The sequence below is a fragment of the Sciurus vulgaris genome (genome assembly GCF_902686455.1).
Source record: "Sciurus vulgaris genome assembly, chromosome: 1".
Lineage (NCBI taxonomy): Eukaryota > Metazoa > Chordata > Mammalia > Rodentia > Sciuridae > Sciurus > Sciurus vulgaris.
In genome coordinates, this window is record NC_136461.1 from 129,853,445 (window position 1) to 129,873,869 (window position 20,425).

The 20,425-nt window shown below is 35.8% G+C and overlaps 1 protein-coding gene across 4 annotated transcripts in view; it reads right to left on the reverse strand.

The window, feature by feature from the left end:
* Positions 1-920: 920 nt before the first annotated feature.
* ST18 (ST18 C2H2C-type zinc finger transcription factor) overlaps positions 921-20,425 on the reverse strand; it is a 359,234-nt gene continuing 339,729 nt past the window's right edge. For 2 of the 4 annotated variants that reach the window (XM_079136474.1, XM_079136476.1), the window contains 7 exons: positions 18,407-18,469; positions 18,225-18,305; positions 17,134-17,355; positions 13,919-14,007; positions 6,857-6,960; positions 4,419-4,562; positions 921-2,276 (listed from right to left, as the gene is read on the reverse strand). In XM_079136474.1, coding sequence (XP_078992600.1) covers positions 2,136-2,276; positions 4,419-4,562; positions 6,857-6,960; positions 13,919-14,007; positions 17,134-17,355; positions 18,225-18,305; positions 18,407-18,469 — 844 coding nt within the window. In that variant the 3' untranslated portion in view covers positions 921-2,135. The remainder of the gene's footprint in view (positions 2,277-4,418; positions 4,563-6,856; positions 6,961-13,918; positions 14,008-17,133; positions 17,356-18,224; positions 18,306-18,406; positions 18,470-20,425) is intronic. The other 2 variants (XM_079136475.1, XM_079136473.1) reach the window with 1 other exon arrangement.

Below are 20,425 nucleotides of genomic sequence, written 5' to 3' on the forward strand. Positions count from 1 at the left end.
AATCAGTGCACATTACAAAACACATCAAGTACAAAGGAGGCAAATAAATACCAACATACTTCACAAAACATCCTGTTCAATCTATGCAAACACAAATAAATTAACCTGAAGTCATAGTAAATTATAGTAATAAATACATAGGTTGGTAAGGGATTTCTTTTTAAATTAAATAAAATATATAACAAACTTGTTAAAATATTTAGCAAATTAAACTTTTGTCTTTGTAATAAGTGAACTCATTTGTATGCATCTATGAAGTACTGTATAGCAAAATGTTTGCAAGTACATAACTTTAATAGAAAATTTTGTTTGGTGTCCCATTTATAATAGACAGCACATATGGTAGCTTTTTCTTTAAAATTGATTTTTAAATAAACACCGTTCCTACCTAAGAACAGACATCTCATTTTCACTAAAACTAAGATTCAAGAGTTCAAATGAACCCCAAACCAAAGATAAGCCCCACTTGATGCATAACAATGACCACAATTTCATGGGGATGGGATTACTGTGAAATATCACTTTTCGTGTATTTGTGCAGGTAACTGTAGTGAGAGTGGAATATATCAAGCCTGTGAATGCCATCACATTCAATCTAAATATCCATGAGGCTAATCAAAAATAAACACTTTTGTTATAGCACAGAAAATTAAGCCCACACTAAGTTCATGTGTACATTTACACTGAGGCACGTCTGCACATGAAATGTGTGTGCACACCAAAAAGGCAGTTTAGCTGGTTGTCTATACCTTTTCCTTAAAAAAAATAAATATAAAAAAACTTTTGAAACAATGCTTAACTACTTTACAGTCCCTGAAATAGACATTGCCTTTACTATAGCAACTACTACACTCTGACCCATTCAGAAATTCAAGATTGTGGGCTCAATTTTATTTGTGGATGGGTGTTTGTGAGTGTGTATATATATATGTGTGTGTGTGTGTGTGTGTGAGTGTGCCTGTGTGTGTGTGAGTGCATGTGTATGCTTTGTATCAATGGCAAGATTTTTATCAAATTGAATCTTATCTCCTATCTTCAATGTTGCCAATGTTCAAAGTAATCACTCAGATTGAAGTAATATTTTTTCACGTTTTACTCTATTTTCCATTCCTTTTCAGTCAAACCCAGTAAGATAAATGCTATTTCAGGGGATATGGTATCTACAAAATTTTTCCATTTAGATGTGTTTGCATTTGCTAAGTACAAATCTACACCAATGTTGTCACTTGTATATTGTACCAACATATGGCAGGAAAGCCTGGCTGGTCACATCAAGTTTTATTTCTCATCTTAAGATGAGAGTTGCCAACTATCTGATATGACTTGAAAAACAGACAAATCTGCATCACTAAAAATGCTTATGTTTCTTTAAGACATTTCAAATAAATAATTCATATGAACTAAAACCATACAGCCAAGTTGAATACTTTGCTGACTGCTATATTTAATTATTGCTAACAAATTCTGAGCAGGCTGTTTTCCAGTGTTCTGTGCTTCTGTGAGTGCGGATGCCCCACTAGTGGGCGCCATTTATCTTCTTATTCTTTCCATGCAGCTCATCTTAACTGCAAATTCATTTTTAAATACAAAACCAGTGGAAGAAGGGGAAAAGAACTGTGCAATAAAAATCAAACTCGACCATAGTGCAGTCCTTAGACAAGGATTTCTTTCACACTTTTTGTTTTCTCATTTTAACCCAGCAAGATAGATGATTTAAGAATAGCATTTCTATTTAAATCCTATTAGAAAATAAATTAATAAACACACTTGTAAAAATATGGCAGACTTCAAAATGCAGTTAAAAGATAAAAAACTCTTTGATTAGTAATAAATAAAATATAAAAATGTCACATTTATTTTACATATACTTTACAAAAGAAAGAGTGCAATGAAGAAATAAAAGAAAAACATATGAAAATAAATAAGATCTAATAATTGACTGCATTGCTTTTAATCCAAAGAGTCTATCATAGTTTTTCTTTCCTTTTTATGTCAGCTGGGGAAAAATTAGTGCAATGTTGCAGTTGTAAATGCATATGGCAACCTCCAAACCTTAGCAGTACATGAACCCCTTCACAGGTCCATCTGGAGTTTACTGCTGTTGGTGATCTCTGTTGCCCGGCAGCACTGTGATCCTACACATGGATACCCTTCACTGCCTGTTTGATACTTTCCAGGAGAGCTTTGCATTCCGGGGAATAGTCCCGTTCCAGATTGCTGTACATGTCTGTGAGTGTATTTACATATGCTTCAAAATTCTGCTCACTGATAGGTCCCTAAGTGGAGACAAACACATTGAACCAATCATTGTGAGGCAAAAGGAAGATCAAATAACAAGAAAGAATGTGAGTGACTCAGGAGTCTGGGAGGGAAGGCAAGGATTCATATAGCTTCTGGAGTTTGGGAAAATGGAGAGATTTAAGTATGCATTGGGATTCATCTGTTTACTCTTCATGGAATTAATGAAACTTGATTGCTGAAACATTACTAGAGATCTGTTTGGAGCCAAATAAAGTATACATATGGCTGCTGAGCTGAACTCGAAACTGTGATTTCTTTTGGGAGGAGCCATGGCCTCAATTGAGCATGTGCAGCACAAGAGACTCCTGCTTGAGGAAGGTAGATGTTTGAGGCTGGGAAGGAAGGTTTGCTTATGCCAATGGGTTTCATTAACAGTGCTGGGCTGGAATTTCAGAAATTAAGATTTGAGCAAACTGCTCACTAACCAGTTGGGATGGAAAGTATTTCAGATGCCTTTGTGTCCATTTTCCTTCTGCCCCAACTTTGTAATATATTTTATTATCTCCCTGTGTCCTCAGGTAGAATATCAGTTTCACAAAGTTGAAATTTGTTCACCTTTATCCTGTTTGGTGTTTTGGTGTTTCCTCTGCCCAATGTGATGCTTCAGAGTATACACTGAATAGATCTAAATGGCATGCACGAGTGACAGGAGGTGTATGGCACAAAGGGAACCCTACTCAGCCATTGTTGGTGCCTCCATTGCCCCACCTTTTAAAGATCCATGACATATACCTTACTTCAGAAGGTACTTGGAAGAAAGCACTCTTAATGGTCTAAGTATTATAGATGTATGATATTATTGTCATTGTTGCTATTTAGAAGGCAAGCTTTCTAAATTTGAAGATTATTTGCTCATGCTTAGCAAAGTACTGCTCTAGATTATTAATATTATCCAGTCACAATTTTTTTGTTCCCTTTAAATTTCCCCCTTTTCTGTGCCATCCTCTTAAAAAACAGTTCTGGGTGGCAGAGCAGATAAAGGCTCCAGCGTGAAGCCAGGACCACCTGATTCATGCGGGCTTTGGAACTGATGGAAGATTCCCTCATCTACAGAAAGGGAATGTCAGTGTGGGTCTTTGGTGCTTTTGTGAACATTTCATGTGATCATCTCAAAAAGTTACCAATGGAATACTTTGTATAGTGACTATCCAAGGTACAAGTTATCTTGTATGATATCTATGTCTTTTATGGCACTGGCTGAAGAAGAAAATTTTAAAAGTTTAAAAGAAGAAAATTTAAAGTATGAAGTAGACAAACGTTAATAAATAACATTAAAATGATCTCCAATAATTATAATAAAATAGTAGTCATGAAATTTAAAAAATTCTTTTGTGCTATTATATTACTGAATTTTTAGGTCAAGAAACACATTGGAATTAAAATGAAGGTTCCATTCTAGAAAGCTGGGTAATCTGAGGCATTTATTGTTTTAAGCAAAACCAATTGTATTTCTTTATTACATTGTTGCATTTTAAAACCATTTTATATATAAATCTGGAAATTTTAGAAAACTTATTCTAGGAATGTAAGTTCAGAAATTAAAAATGTTCATCAATATGGCCCTTCCTCCAAAGATTTGCTTATATTTATAAAAATGTAAAATAAACCATTTTTATAAATTCTAAATAAGTTTAGATTTTGGAAATATGGACTCTGCTTACTTCTGTGTTTTTATGCTGTATGAGAAGAATTGAATTATATTCTGCATACTTACATATGAAAAAAGTACCAGGTTTATTGGGAATTAAACTTTTTTGTAGTTCTTGAGTTGGGGAGATAATGTAAAGGCTGGGTCTCAGATTTTGTGAGACATGAAATCTTACACTTGGAAATATATTTCAGTGAGGATGTTTTGTCCTGTAACTTTCATATTACATTACAAAACAAGCTTCAAATAAACCTTCATCTTTAAATGACCTTGACCTTTAAGAATATCCTTGGCCTTCATATAATTTAAATCTATTTCTCTACCATTTTTCTATCAGGGGAGATTACTAGGAGAAAGACCATGAGGAAATCATGTGATCTCTTCTAGTCTTCTAGTCTTGCTAACTGGCAATAACTACATGATGACCCTGGAAACACTTGCAATGGAGCAGCAAAGTTCTTCAACTTACCATCTGTGGAAGCTGGATGTCAGCAAGGCTTGAAATGAGAGCTTGACTCAGACCTGCTAGTTCCTTCAGCAGACTTTCATTATTCTGTTCTATGAGTTTGTTCTCCTCCTCTATTGTCTTCAAGTTGGTCTCCATAGATGTGATCTAAAATGGAAATAATAACAGAAATACAAGAAGTAGTAGAGTTTGGGAGGTGTACAAAAGGTCTGCCTCTGAAGGAAAATGCATGGCCGAATATAGAAATGCACATGCCACAACTTGGTGTTCCAAATTGTAACCCCATCATATTGCTCCGAGTGTTGGAATAACAATAATTATAATAATACTTAAGAATTGTAAAATTATCATATAATAATTATTTAATGATACTAATAATTAAATAACTATTACATAGTCATAATAAATAACATAAGTAATAATTATTATATAATAATATAGTTCCCAGATTTATATCTTCAGCCTAGAAATCTCCATAGATTGCAGATCCAGTGTCTGCACATGATTACATGTTAAATATCTCAAACTCATTTTGTCTCAAAGCAAATCTTTGCCATTTTCTCCATACCTGCTCTATCCAATCCTCTCCTTTCCAACTGATGGGAATCCCAATGTTGCTCAGACTTCAAGGTGTCCCCAGGACTCTCCTTTAAACTTTGAATCCATTGGGCACCTCCTTTAAAACATATAGGATGGGCCCATTGTCCCTACCCATGCTGCTGCTGCCATGCTGCTGTCACCTGGGTGACTGTACGATTTTCTCATGGGTGGCCCTTTGTCTGCCTTCACCCTCATGTAGTCTCTTTTTGGTCCTTCCTCAACTTAGCCAGCAGAACAAGTCTCTTCAAACTCAAGTTAGAATCCAAGCCAAATAAGACCATGCTACTCCTTAGCTCAAAACCCTGCGATGGTTCTGTACTTATTCAGAATAAAAAAGAATATCATTAAAATGGCCTAGGATGCCCCATGTGAGTGACTGGGTCATCCATGTCCTGTGACTTGCCTCTAGCTCAGCTCATTCACCTGCAAACACACTCCCTCTTTGCTATTTCTCAAATCTCCAGCTCTTTGCACTTGGTGTATTTTTCTGTCTGAAATAACCTCCTATAACTATTTGGTTAACTCCTTCATATCTTATTTTGCCCACATGTTTCCTTCTTTCTGGGTCTGGCTGTCCTATTTAATATTGAAATCCAACCACCCAACCCATTCCTCCCTCCTTCCAGCGGAATTTATCATGTACAATTTTTGTTGTTACTTTCTGCCTTCCCCTTCTAAACTTTAAGCTCCATAAGGGCAGAGGGCTTTGCACTTTTTGTTAATGGTTCCCAAGAGAAGCTCCAGTGATTTCCAAACCAAAGCATTAAGCTTTTTGTGAATCCAATTGCCCTCATGGGAGATTGTTGCAATGGTCACAATGCATGAGGAAACTAAAATGGCATTTCAGATGGATTGTAATGGTCTTAAGCCACTTAAGCTGAGGAATACTGAGAAAATCAGTAACCATGGTGGCATAAAATCCTGCATTTCAGGAAAGGAAAGGAAAGAAGGGAATGGGGAAGGACACTTCAGCCTCTGCTTGGGATCATTCTTTTTCTTCTGACTTTCTGTAATAGTTATTAATTGGTATGGAGAAATATGGAGAAGTTGTGGAGAAGTCTGGGATGAAGACAGAATACTGGGAATTAAATAATAATAATAATAATAATAATAATTACAGTGGCTGGGGTTGTAGCTCAGTGGTAGAGCACTTGTCTAGCATGCATGAGGCACTGGGTTCAATTCTCAGAACCACATATAAAATAAAGGTCCATTGACAACTAAAAAAAATTTTTAAATGCAGTAAAAATAAAATTGCTAAACTTTAAAAATAATAACTATGATTATTCTAACACTTTTTTAATGTTTAAAAAATCTTGGTCCAAACTTTTTATTTCCAAAAATTTAATCGGGGGATGGGTCAGGCATTATGAAGAATGAAAAACTAATAAACTGCTTGAATTTTTTTGGATAAAGCATTTGTTCAGTAAGACACTTTTAGAGATGTTCTAGAAAAATTAAACAGTTGTGCTGTTTCATTTTAATTTTGAATAAATCTAAAGATACTTAACCCTCTTTTCATGATTTTTTTTTTTTCTGAAGCACCATGTGCTCTGCAGGACTCTTTAATTACAGCATGATCAGCTGCTTTATTTGTTTATAAAGGCATTAATTCAACCAGGGCAAAGATGAGTAACTTTGCCTAAAGTTACAGAATCAGTGGTGCTCTGGGATGATTCACTCATTCAGGATTTTACAATTATTGTGTAATCAGGAAAGGCTCAGGGTATTCCTTATAAGACGTCAGCGTATTTCCAGACTCAAGGTTTAGAAAGATCAATGTTTTGCTTCCACTAAAGATTATAATTATTTTAAAGATAACCAACTTGTTTTATTTTTACCTGAGTCTGAAGTTTCATCATATCTGCTTCAATTTTAAGGTTGGATTCATTTAGTTCCTTTATTTCTTCATCCAAATGCCTAATTTCTTCGTCACCTTCTATACCTATGAAGAATTCAGACTTAGTTCAAACTGAAAATGTGAGGTAGTGGCAATTGTGAGTTATTTTTATGTTTAATTTGCCATTTGATCATTGAAAATGAGACTTCAGTTTGAGCATTTTCATCCAAACCTGCACATGGAGGATTTTGAAAAAGTGGCTAAAAGGAGTTGTGGGACTTAATTCATTGCAAGAGAGAAAAGAGGGCATAGAAAAGTAGACTGTTAGTTCAGTTACCTTAGACTTTACACTTCCCTGCCCCCTATGGGGCTTGTCCCATTATCCCCTTTTCATATATAAAGACTTAGGGTTTCAGAGCAGTGAAAGGAGATCTCAGTGTCACTGGTAGAAGTTAAATAACCTCAGGTTTAAATTCTGAGATGGAGCTGGTCTAAATTCCAACACATGTGCTGCAAAGACAGGAATGATGCTGAGTAATTAACAGCTGCTGAGCCAAGTGGGACTTCATCACCTGTGACTGGAGGCAGAGCCTGGGGTGCTGCCAGGTGAGTCAGAGTCCAGGGACACACAGTAGGGTTCTCTATATGGACTCTGGTGAGGAGCTCATGTAATTTAGGGGGAAAAGCATGACCTTAACCCTTGTCCTTGAATTTGGGCAACTTAATTAATTTCATTTTGCTTCTGTTTCCTCTTCTATAAAACAGACAGTGAGAATGAATGCAGCAAAATGTAAAGCCCTGAATCAGAGCAGACTTTGATTGGATGGGCATTATCTCCATCATTGCTTTTTTGTTGTTGCTGTCTGTCTTTGTGTGATGCTGGGGATTGAACCTAAGACCCTGCACATACTAGTGCTCTATCACTGGGCTACATCCCCACCCCTTTTTTGTCTTTTATTTTGAGACACAGTCTTGCTAAGTTGCCCAGGTTGGCCTCCAACTTGTGATCCTCCTGTCTCAGCCCTCAAGTTGCTGGGAAGTCACTGGGTTTACAGGTGTTCACCACCATGCGCTCTCATCAATGTTTTACTAAGTAAGAACTGGAGAAGCTGGGAAAGGTAGTCAATATTATGGATGCCACCAATAGTATTAAAGGTAATCTCAACAGTGCAAAAGAATGAGTTTAAACCCATGTTGACAAATGAAGAGGGATAAATGTAAACATCTGCAGTTAGATTTAATAAGATCAATTTCATGAGAGCAGGATGTGTGCATGGGGCTTAGCTTGATGATTTGTTTGGCAGAGATACAGACTCATACTTTCCTGGGTGACTACTTTGGAAGATAGTCTATAACTTATTGCTATGGTCTGAATGTGCCCCTAAAAGTTCCTATGTTGGGAACTTAATTTCCAAAGTCATATTTAATGGTATTTAGAGATGGGATCTGTGGGAGGTAATTAGGAAGAGATGCAAGTTATGAGGATGGGATTAGTGTCTTGTAAGAAGAGAAAAAGAGACCCAAGATAGCCCTCTTGTTCTTGCCATGTGATGCCCTCTTCCAAGTTATGATGCAGCATGAAGGTTTTTACCATATGCTGTGGAGGTGGCGGTGCTCTGCTCTTGAATTTTCTAGCCTTTAGAACCATGAAGCAGACAGACATCTATTCTTTATAAATTTCCCAGTCTCAGGTATTTTTTGTTTTGCATTTATTTATTTATTTATTTAATGTGGTGCTGAGGTTGAACCCAGGGCCTCCCATGTGCTAGGCAAGTGCTCTACCACTGAGCCACAACCCCAGCCCCCAGTCTCAGGTATTTTGTTATGGCAACAGAAAATGGAGTAAAACCTTAATCCTTCACCTTAAAAGGTGAGGGTTCATATTCTCCATGACCCAGCAATTCCATTCCTAGGTATGTACTCAAGACAGATGGATGAACATATACAAAGGATGCATGTACAAGATATGTGTAGCAGTACTGTTTGCAAAACTCTACCCTGGAAACAAGCTATATAGCCCCACCAAAACAATGTAGATGACTCTTCATAATATAATGTGAGGAGAAAAAAGCAAGCTCTGAAAGTTTACATACAATGTGATATAACAGGTGAATATTTTGTAGGTCATTATTGCTTTATTAAAAGTAACTACCTAAATAAAAATTGGGGATGCACAGGCCAATGAAGAGAGTATGTTCCAAGACTAGTCCCATTCTAGGTTCTGAGATTCAATTGAAAAGATTAAACTAAAAGCCAACCCCACAACTAAGATGTGTATATCTTAGTACCTGGATCAATCTGAAAATGAGTCAACAGCTTAACACAGCTACTAAGAAAACAATGAGGGCTGAGAATGTAGCTCTGTGGTAAAGCACTTGCCTAGTAAGCATGACACCCTGGGTTCAATCCTCAGGACTGCAAAACAAAAAGAAAACAAAAACAAAAAACAGATAAACAGAGTTACCTGGGACCACATAGGACACAGGATTTATTCTGTGCTGGCGGCTGCATTTGGAGATCTCTATTTCATTTTTGAGCCCCATCTTTAACTGTCTAGTGCGGTGGTAGAAGAATCTTCTCTCAGTCAAGTGACACGTAAGAATAAGGAAGATAGGATTGAAATATATGGATTCTCAATGAAGTTGGTATTTGGAATGCTAAGTACTTTAAATATTTCTGATCTGAGCAAATAAAAACTTATTGATGTATTTCTTTGATACATTGTGTTTCCTTTCTGTCTTTTTGCAATAAAATTCCACTTCAGGGACTGGTATTTTCTTATATAACATCTGGCAAGACAGAATAAAGCAGGGAAACATATGAAGAGCTCTGAAGGAAGCAGGTGGGGTGCTCTGTGTACCCTTGATGGAGAAGACTCACTTATTCTGAGACTTGAAAGCTAAGGAGGAGGCGGAAAAGGAAAAGCGAAATGCCAGATGAGCATCACAGCTGAAGAAGCTGGAAGTGCACAGTTGCATGTGGGAAGGTGGGGGATGCTCCCGGAGGGCAAGGAAGTGAAGGCAGTGGAGGGGGCCACAGGGGACCTCATGAGGAGCTTGGATTTATTTCAGGAGCAATGGGACCAGTGAAGGATTTGAGGAGGGGGAGTTGTGTGATATGACTGACTTCAAGAACATAACTCAGGTTTTTGAGTAGAGAATGGATTGAGGAGGGCAGAATAGAAGCCAGCAGGAGATTACTGCTGGAGTTCTGGCTAAGTCTCGAGGCCTTGTGCCCCAGGGCCAGGGAAGCAGGAACAAAGATGGACTCAAGAATAATTTGTAGGAATCTGCAAAACTTGTAATAGATTGGAGTTTGGGGGTGAGAGAAGCGACGAATCTATGATGTCTGCTTTTTTTGTTGCTGGACAGTGGTATTGTAGGACTGTCCCAGTGATCAGATGACTGTAGAGGGTGGGCAGTAGGAAAATTAAAGGTTTATTGGCTAAGTTATGGGTGCTTTCATGAATAGTCTTTAAGTGAGAGCTTGGGTTGTTGGTACTTTTTGTTAGGATTGTGTTTTATTGATGTCCAATCATAATAATAACTGCTATAATTTGGATTTTGAATGTTCCCTAAAAACCCATGAGTTAAAGGCTTGAACCTCAGGTGGTGCTAATGGGAGGTTATAAAACTGTACTAGCTGGGGCCTTGTGGGAAGCCTTTAGGTTACTTACTGGAGGTATGCCTTCAAAGGGAATTATGGGACCCCAGCTTCTTTCTCTTTCTCTCTTTGCTTCCTGGCCATCAGGTACATAGTTTTGTTCTACTACATGTGCTACTGTGATGTGCTGCCTCACCACAGGCCCAAAGCAATAGACCAACTGATCATGGACAAGAACCTCCAAAACTATGAGCCAAAATAAACCTTTTCTCTTTTTAAGTTGTTTATCTCAGGTATTTTGTTATAGTAATGGAAAACTAACAACAATGAAGTCTCTTAATAAAGATGGTGACACTAGGAAGATGCCCAATAACAAAAAGTGCCTGAAGCTTATGGGGAAGGTATCATCATGGGATGGGACTTAAAAAAAAAAAATCACAGTAGTCCCTCCAATCTTCAGTTTTGCTTTCTGAGACTTCAGTTACTGGTGGTCAACTGCAGTCTGAAAATGTTAAGGGAAGATTCCAGAAATAATTCATAAGTTTTAAATAGCTTTTATTATAGTACATTATTAAAATTATTTTATTATTAGTTGTTGATCTTTTACCATGCCTAACTAATAAATTAAAGTTTATCATAGATATGTATATATAGAAAAAAATAGTATATATGGGGTTTGATACTATTCTCAGTTTTAGATATTTATAGGGATCTTGGGACATATCATCTGCAGATAAAGGAGGCACTATTTGTTACCTTTATTCACAGATACTTAACTTGTTTAAGAAATACAAATAAAAATTGTGCACTAATGTTCTTTTTTGGGCAGAGGCAAATGTTAGACTAGTTAGGTATTGCTGCTGAAAAAGAAAACCATATTAACTTTCCCCTAAATATTTTCCATGACTATTCAATGATCCTCCTATGAAAGAACCAAAAATATGCTTTCTTTTTATTCAATAATTCTAATTTTACATGGTAGTAATCTGTACTTAATTTGTGAAGTCAGTGATTATGTAATTTATAACATTTTCTTTGTATTACATATAATTAATTATACAAGTGATGCATATACCTATATGTAGCAGGTGTACACAATTTATAAGAGGGGATTAAGTGGTTGTTTTTTCACATTATACAAACAAAATAACTGAATTATATTTCAAACAAATTCCATTATATTCCTTGAGTGAACCTTTATTTTTATATTGCTTTTACAGAGTATTTTGCTTCTTTTTTTTTATTTAGGGAAAAATGAGTTAATGTAAATTTTACCACCTTTGTCATTAAAGGTCTGAGGAGATTTAATATCCACAAAGGAATCATGGGAAGAGCTAGAAGGATCTATTCAGGGCAAGAATACGTGCATGGGTCAACTATTCTAATTTTTACTTCATTTGTGTCTTCAAAGCATAGAAGGGCAAGTGTTCTTTCTTGTGTAAATGGCTAAATTTGATGATCAAGGACTACCAGTGGTCTTTAAAAAGAGTAGTATGACAATAATTATGGCATGGACAGAGAACCAAATACCAATTCATTCTTTTTTTGTAAATGTAAAGCTTTTTTTGGCATAGGCCTTCCATGTGTGAACTGGCAATATTCTCCTAAAACATTATCTAACTCAACTAATAGCATGAATGACTTTTACCTAGTTTAGCTTAACACTGTAGGCAAGGTTAAACTCATATGCACCTTATATTTTATTGCAATTTTATTTTTATTTTTTTATGACTTCATCATAATTTGGTGTAATGCCACAGGCTTAATGTTCTGTTTTTATCTTTATTAGAAGCAGCACTGTGATTTCTATTTGGACAATAGGTGGTGTTACTATTCTCATATTAAGGAATCATAGGAAATATTTCTTCATGCGTTCAGTTCTTGAGAGAGATTTGCTCTGAATTAACTTACTATAGTGTGGTTCTTATAGTGATCACATTCTCCTTTTGCTTTTGCTTCTAAAAAGAAGAGTCAGTCAGATTTGAGATTCTTATTTACTGAATGTGAAATGGCTTGGGTAGCACATTTTTTTATTATCCTCAGGCTTCGTCTATCTTGTCTTCTTATCTTTGATTTTCCTCTGTACCATAGTTTCAATTAATTTTTAAGTAACTTTTTTTTCTGGAGCTTTGCTCTCCTTATCCTTTAAGTACTGGTTGTATAAAGGTGCTATATAAATAAGTACATTAAATTGTCCCAAATTTGAAAGTGTACTGAGATTTTTGCGGGTGGGGAGTATTTCCCAGGGAAATCCAAAGCACTAGGGAAAGCTCCCCTACTGACCATCTGGATGTTGGAAATAGCAGGGGACTCAAGCCTGTCCCTAAAATCTAGGGTATTTACTTCTATTCTAGTGAGTATTTTCCCGTCTCCTTAGGGTTCACTTTAAATAAAGCAGATGAAGGCCTCACTGTGAAGGGAAGCAGTGGGAAGCTCCAGAGTCTTCCATGAGGGAAGCTCTCATCCTGTGGATATTGTATCCCTTCTATGTAAAACCTCATGTTCACATTAAAAACAGTGAGCAGGGCTTTAAGGGAAATGAAATGACAACAGTTAAAAGTCCTCAGCTTGAGCTGGACGTGTAGCTCAGTGGTAGAGCACATGTTTAACATATCAGAAGCCCTGGGATCAATCCCTATCGAGCACACACACAGAAAAGACTCCAGCTCAATTCTAATCACATGCCAAAGACACTATCAAATAAAAAGAAAAATTGCCTTGCCATCATTCCTCAGATGCCTTAGAGAGATCTTTGATGGAAAGCACTGAAGGCCTGAGACAGTGCTGATTAGAAATCTTAGAAAAGCACCCGAGGACAAACGAAAAATGGGAAAATCCAAATTAGGACTCAGAAACTATATATTTTAATTTCCCGATGAGTGATTGACACTAGGGAAACATGTAGGGAAATGAAGATAGAGATATAGATGTTAAGTCTAAGGCAACCAGAATCACTATAAAAATATTTTGAGTATAGAAGAATATTTAAGTGTTCAAATACAGACTCTAGAAATTGTGTTTCCTGAAATTTGATAGGAGACATATCAGAAACACAGAGAGAGAGAGAGAGAGAGAGAGAGAGGGAGGCACCGTCATTATGAAATTATGAAGACTGAAGGTCACAACTTCTGTGTGTGCCTGTTAATCCATTGGATACCATTTCCTGACTTTCTCTGTTGTAGATATTTTTTAAAAAGGAAGAGAGAGGCTAGGGGTGTAGCTCAGTAGTAGAGTGCTTGCCTAGCACATGTGAGGCCCTGGGCTCCATCCCCTGCACAGGAAAAGGTAAGTTAATTAGTAAATAAAGTAAGAGAAACTAAGGAATTGTTGCTCTGATGCAGTTTTATGTAAATTTGACCTTTCTTTTCATATATTAAAATTACACTTCGCATACAGTACATACTTGGACATGCAGAACCTCATGGGTGTTACCTAGACCTCAGTGAAGGTGGTGACTTACCCCCAGTGGCTTTCAGCTTGATGGTCATTAGTTCTTCAGACACCTTGCCCTTTTTGATAGCTTGTGCATTGAGAGGACATCCAGATAAGCTGCAGAAACAGATTTTATACTAATGTGTGAAAGACATATTATTTCTTATAAAAATTAGAGTTTTATTCACTACCTACTATTGATGTTTTATTTAATTATATCATTTATTTTTTACTATTGAGGCTTTGGCCTGCCCACTAATTATATCACAGCCCATAGTCTCTTTGTACCAAATAACCAATAAATATCTATTAAAGCAAAGGCAAAAGACCCTCAAGTGTGGATTTTTTTTTTTTTTTTTCTTTTTCTTTTGGCAGTGCTGGGGATGGGTCCCAGGGCTTCTTGCAAACCAGGTAAGCACTCTACCTCTGAGATTCACCCCCAGTCCTGGAAAATGTTTTGTGTTGTATGTGTTTTTTTTTTTTTTTTCCCTTAAATCAAAGTACAAATAGTCATTGCTGCTACATAATCATAACTTAATTCATTATGTTCTCCTCTGCTGTACTCATGTGAGTGAACTGATGTAGTGGTAGCTACTTTATTTTCCATAAACATGAAACTGTACATATAGATTATGAATGATGATGGTTTCTAACTGGTCAAAATCCCATGAAAAATAAAGCAGAATCCAGTTCTTGTTTTTATAGAAAGCATAGTCTGATCGTTATAGAATGACTTAAATGAACATGTCAAACAACTCCCCACTTTTACCATGGCAAATCAGTCTGGTTATGGGAAAATTTCTGATTTTTCCCTTTAACTCTTAAAACATTGTTTTTTCATTTAAAAAGTCTCTACCCTGAAAGGAGAATAAAGGGAGCTGCGGCAAGTGTATTCAGATGCAGTCCTGGCCGAGATGGTCTATTATTCTGTGGCAGTGTCTATAACCCTTCCCATTGAATAGTTGCACTCCTCAGCTACACTTCTTTCCTTTAATGTCATCTGTTTTATTTAAATTGCACCAATATGATAATGAAAACATTGAACAAAAACTGTTTCCACCATTTACGATCAGATAATTTCGTTGTTTCAAGCAACCATTCTTTTCTAGTTCTGTTGTATCTTTGTAGAAATGATTTTTAGATCAAAATAAAAATGATGCTAACCAGTAACTTAAAATTTTTTTCATCCACAGAAATGTGGTTACAATTCATCTATAAAACAATCATTTTCAACCTGAAGTTTGCAACACTGTGAAAAGTAGATGAAAATATTTCTGGAGCAAAGCCCTTCATAAATATGAATCACTATATTTTTAAAGAACAGTAAATTATTCCACATTAATATTCTATGAAATATGAAAAATACTAACATGAAAATATAATAATAAATAGTATAGGTAACATCATATATAAAGTGAAGGTTATGTGGTTTGCTCAAATTTGATAAAAGATAAATTATTTTATGGGGAAAAGAAAATAACGAGAGACATAAATTGAACTCAGAACCACAAATTTCCATTCTGGAAGCTGCTCACTGTCAATCATGACTGAAATATGCTTTCTTATTATTTCTTTTTCTGGAGAGTATGTGCAAGTTTGTCTTGTTTTATTGTTACACGTTGTGTTTTCAGAAAATGATCACGAAAGGGATAAATATTTAGTTGATAGACTGCATATTTAGAAGTGCTTGTAGTAAGTCTGTTTGTAATACACTGGATAGTAGCATGTCCTTTGAGGCCCTCTTTCCTAAAGGATAAATTTTGTTTAGATAACTTGTAGTAAATTTCTAGGGTGATATAGAATTGTAAAAATGTTAATGAAGTATCCATCTATAATCACATGATTTAGAACTGAAGAATATATTTATGAAAGTGAGGCTTCGGTTTAAAAAATGCCACTTGATATTTATTCTGTATCTTCTAAGATATTGAAAATATTTTAAAAAACTAGGCAGGAAAAATATTTTAGAACTCCTTTCTCCTTTTGAAGATGGAGTTTGGCAGTCTGTGGTATAGCCTTCAGGGTTTGGGAGCTCCATAATGGACAGGCAGGAAAAATAAATGTGCTTATGTGGCTTTGAGCAAATTTGAAACTCTATTAACGCATATCAAAGCAAGGTAAGCTATACCTTCATCTACCCTCTTAAAGCAAAATGGAAGGTGACTCAATTAATAGCACACTTGATTTGTGACAGCTGTTCCTGACTCCACAATAATGATCCAAACTCAAAATAAAACAATATGAGCTATGGTAGACATTAGCCTGCATTTGAAAGATATTAACAAAACAGAAAAACAAAAAACGCATAAAAATTCAAGTTTTCTCAGTAAGCAGGTTTCAATGACAACCTTGAAACAAGTACTTCCTGGAAGGCTTCATTTTCTGATGCTTTTGATCAGTGAACAAATTGAACAGCGTCAAGATGCTCCAACTTTGCTCAATTTGTACAATGCTTACACACAAAGCATCAAAGATTTCCCAAACCTTCACTGGGTTTTCAATTAGCGTTGGGCACAGTGGCCCACAAGACTAGAAAGAGGACTCATTACTCATTGATTGGAGAAATATGTCATAAATTCTTTTAGCTTTTTTCCTTTAGGTAGAAAGCGAACCAAAAAGCTGGACTAAGATCGCTCTTGTCCAACAAAGGGCTCAGTTGAAATACATAACACTTGGTGATAAAGGAATTAAGTCATTGTGAAACTATAAAAGGGTTTTCTAAATCTCCCTTCATCCTGTTGTACACTTAGCAGTTGCTAAGCCATTTTTTTTTCTGGCTGCTGTAGATGAGTCACATCTTCCTAGCAGCAAAATAACTACAATTTTGGCCTGAAATTGAGCCAATCCATGAGAGAGAGGGAATGGTATAAATATGTAAAGTGAAAGTTTATAATTACATAACATAATAGAGTAGATATCACCACTTGGAACTGAAGTGAACCATTAAAAGACTGAACCATTTTAAAATAGTAGCATATGTGATATTTTAGAATACAAAAAAACGAGTGCACAGTTTCTAGGGCATTTGAAAACTGTAGTGAATTTTCAGAAATAAAGAAAATAATATTTTTTTATTTTTCAGACTAGTCAAATATCTATTTAGCATGATAATGTTATGACATCTAAAGTGCTGTAATTAATGACATTTAGGAGGGGTCCCACACACCCCCACCAACCCCAAGCAACCCAAATGACAACCAATCACAATAACAACAGAACAAAAAGGCAGGAAACAAATGTTACCTTCTGTGGGTGACAAAAACATTATTTACATGACCCAGCCCATTGCAGCCTGGCAAGGGACAGTGGGGCAGCTCTTGCTTGTTCAGTTTCCAGGAGAGGGGGGCCCCATTGAGAGGATTCTCCTTCTGTCTCTTGGCAGCCAGGGGACAGCCAGAAGCTGTGCGGTGTGATGTGTATTTACCTGATATGTGACCTTGGCCATCACACCCTATTACAGGACATCTAGAGAGACACAAGAGAGACATTACCAGCTGGGGAAAAGGCAGAAACAGTTCCATACCATCCTGGAGGAAATTCATGAAATTATAGACATTTAAAATAGGCTACCACCAGTAGCAAACAGCATCGTGCTAATAGTAATAGTCTACAGGCTCTGATCTAAGCAATTTTCATGCATTATCTCTTTTAATATTCACTGAAAACCAATAGGATAGTGTTATTATCCTATTTTGTAGGTGGGGAAAATGAGGCTTATAGAACTTAGCTGACTTGTCACCTATTTTATAAGAAGTGGAGCCAAGTTCAAGCCTATACTTTTTAGCACTAGAGCTAACTACAAAGACAACAAGTTATATGGTTTCTGAACAAAGACCAAAGGTATAATGTGTTTACTGCTTTGATCAATGCTATATAGCATATTGCTCCTGAAAGTGGAATTTTGATTTGCAAATATTTAAATATTGTATTTAGAAATCTTGAAGAGAAAACAATTTAAATGTCTATAACTACACTGTATTGTCAAAGACCTGCTAGCATATTTCTTAGAGGAGGAAATTCAACTTAGATACAATTTCACCTTACACAAAATTGAAATCTCAGGAGAAGATGTGGCTATATTTGTCATTCTATAGAACTTCCACAATGCTGCTTTCCTTTAGAACAACTGAAATTTCTTTTGCATTGTCAAAGAAATATGGAAATTTAGTTCTGAATGGGAAAATGTTCTCAAACCTCCAAACAATCTGACTTTGCTTCAGTAGTCCTGGTGTTCAGCAGGGGACTCAGTTGATGCTCAACTGCATCCCAACCAAGGCTCCTCCAATTTGGCCAACAAATCACAGCTGACCCAATGCTGCCACTGTTGCACTTACTTGAGTTCAGGGTCTTCTTTTTCTTCCTTGGTAGGGGTCATTTTGACACCCCCTTTTCTTGCACGAGGACAGCCGGACAAGCTAAAATATAGAACCAACAAAGAACAACACAAAAACAAGTGGTCTCACTCAGTCCTACTGCGGACACCCATGCTCCCATCTCAGAAAGGGATCATTCCTACCTCCTGTGGGAAGCATAGTTTCCAGTCACATGCCCGGACCCATCGCAGCCTGGGGTGGGACACCTGGAAAACAGAGCATGGTCCCCAGGTTAGGGGTGGGAGGGGGACTGTAATACATTCGAATAGAATTGAACAGAAAGACCTGCTTTTGGGTGGATTCTTTCTGCTTAAATATAACTAGCTTTTGACTAAGAATTCATTTTTAAAGAAAAAGTTAAGATAAAACTACTGAATGATGCTGGGTAGACAATGGCATTAGCGCTTAGTTATCATACACTTGTTTTTCTTTTTTTTAAACCTTATATTGAAAAGAACTTGGATGTGAGCCCACAATATACTGCTGGGTTTCTGTCTACACCATGCAAAGTTTTTATCTTTCATGTAAGAAGAAGTGTTTTCCAGATTGGTTCTATGATTAATTTATTTTCTCTGATATGCTGTCCTATCATGATAACCCATTAACTCCATATGAACAACAGTGATATATGTGAATTCCAGAGACTCAGAGCATTAATATTATCACCAGAGAATTTAAATAATCTGCACCTGGTCTGTCTTGCCTCATGACCCAAGTTCAGTATTATCTATTATCAACAATCAACCATTAAGGAAGGAGAAGCGTGAAAGAGGAAAGGGAATCCATTTCTATTTGAAACACTGATTAGAAATAAGTTTCAAAATACACTAGAATAAATATAGATTTTCATCTTTAAAAAAAAATCCCCAATAAAATGAAAACAGAGAGACCATCACAAAAATTTTCTTTTCTGAACGTTCTTGTACAGATTATCTTCTGTTATTTCAGATCTCCACCCAAACAAGAATTCCATTTGAGAAAAAGCAATAATCCAAAGAAAACCGTGAATACTATCTCTTTTCTTAAATTGTATCCCAATGAACTTTCATGAAATGTCAATTTCCAATGTCATATTCTGAGGCACAAGATAGGGAATAAATACTTTTTTATTTTCCAATGAAATTTTAAAAAATCAACACACATCTCTTTCAGCTAACTGGTAAAACCTGCACAAGTCTTTAATCAACCACTTAAAGAGATAATATGTATTCTCTATTATAAAAAAGGTTTGCATTCTTAACTTTTTTCTATTAACATTTTTTAGTGAAATATTGCTTTATTAGCATAGTGCAATTATGAAAACACCTGGGCCAAATAATCCTTTTGGGGAGATTTTCCTTGAATATCTAAACAAGAGGTCAATGAAATATCTTGTATGGAAAAACCATTGGTAGTATTTACTAGATGCCAGAATAAAAAATGTAAATACAGCATAGCATAATAGGACTGCTCAATGTATATGCTTTGAAGTATTACCAACATGTTTTTGAAATAATATTTAGAGAAAATACTTAAGAGAACTGATAGCTATAATTAAGATGTGGCAAATGCAGAAGTGATTCAAATATTTTAGTGCATCCTACTTTTCAATCTGTTATGAATTTCTGCTGAACATTCTTCTAGTTTAACCAGAAAAATGGAAGTCCAATAAAATGATTTCTAGAATCTGTTCTGACACAAGAAATTGTTCTTAATACTTTGAAAATGAGAAATGTATATTTCATAGTTTTCTTTACTATGTCTGTTAATAAAACTTCAAATTTTTATATGGGTTCATTATCAAGGTTATAAGATATTACAATTTTTATCATGTATGTAATGAAACAAAATATAAAAAGAAAAATGAGAAATTTTGAATAAAGAAGATAAAATAGGAAGAATAAAATCAATCAGGAAATATCAATACACAAGTAACTTTGAGATCTTAAAGATGATGTAGAAACCAGCTAAAAATGTATTTATCAACCAAAAATGAAAGGTTGTTGCATGATTTTAAACAACCATAAGGTAAAATGTCAAATTTTCTCAAAAATTAATGATATAAATGCTTTGTCATACCTTCATAAGTCTGACTTCATAAGTAAATAAATTCTGAAATTAACAGACAAGAGTTTTCTGGGCATGGTGGTGCACACCTGTAATCCCAGTGACTCAGGAGACTG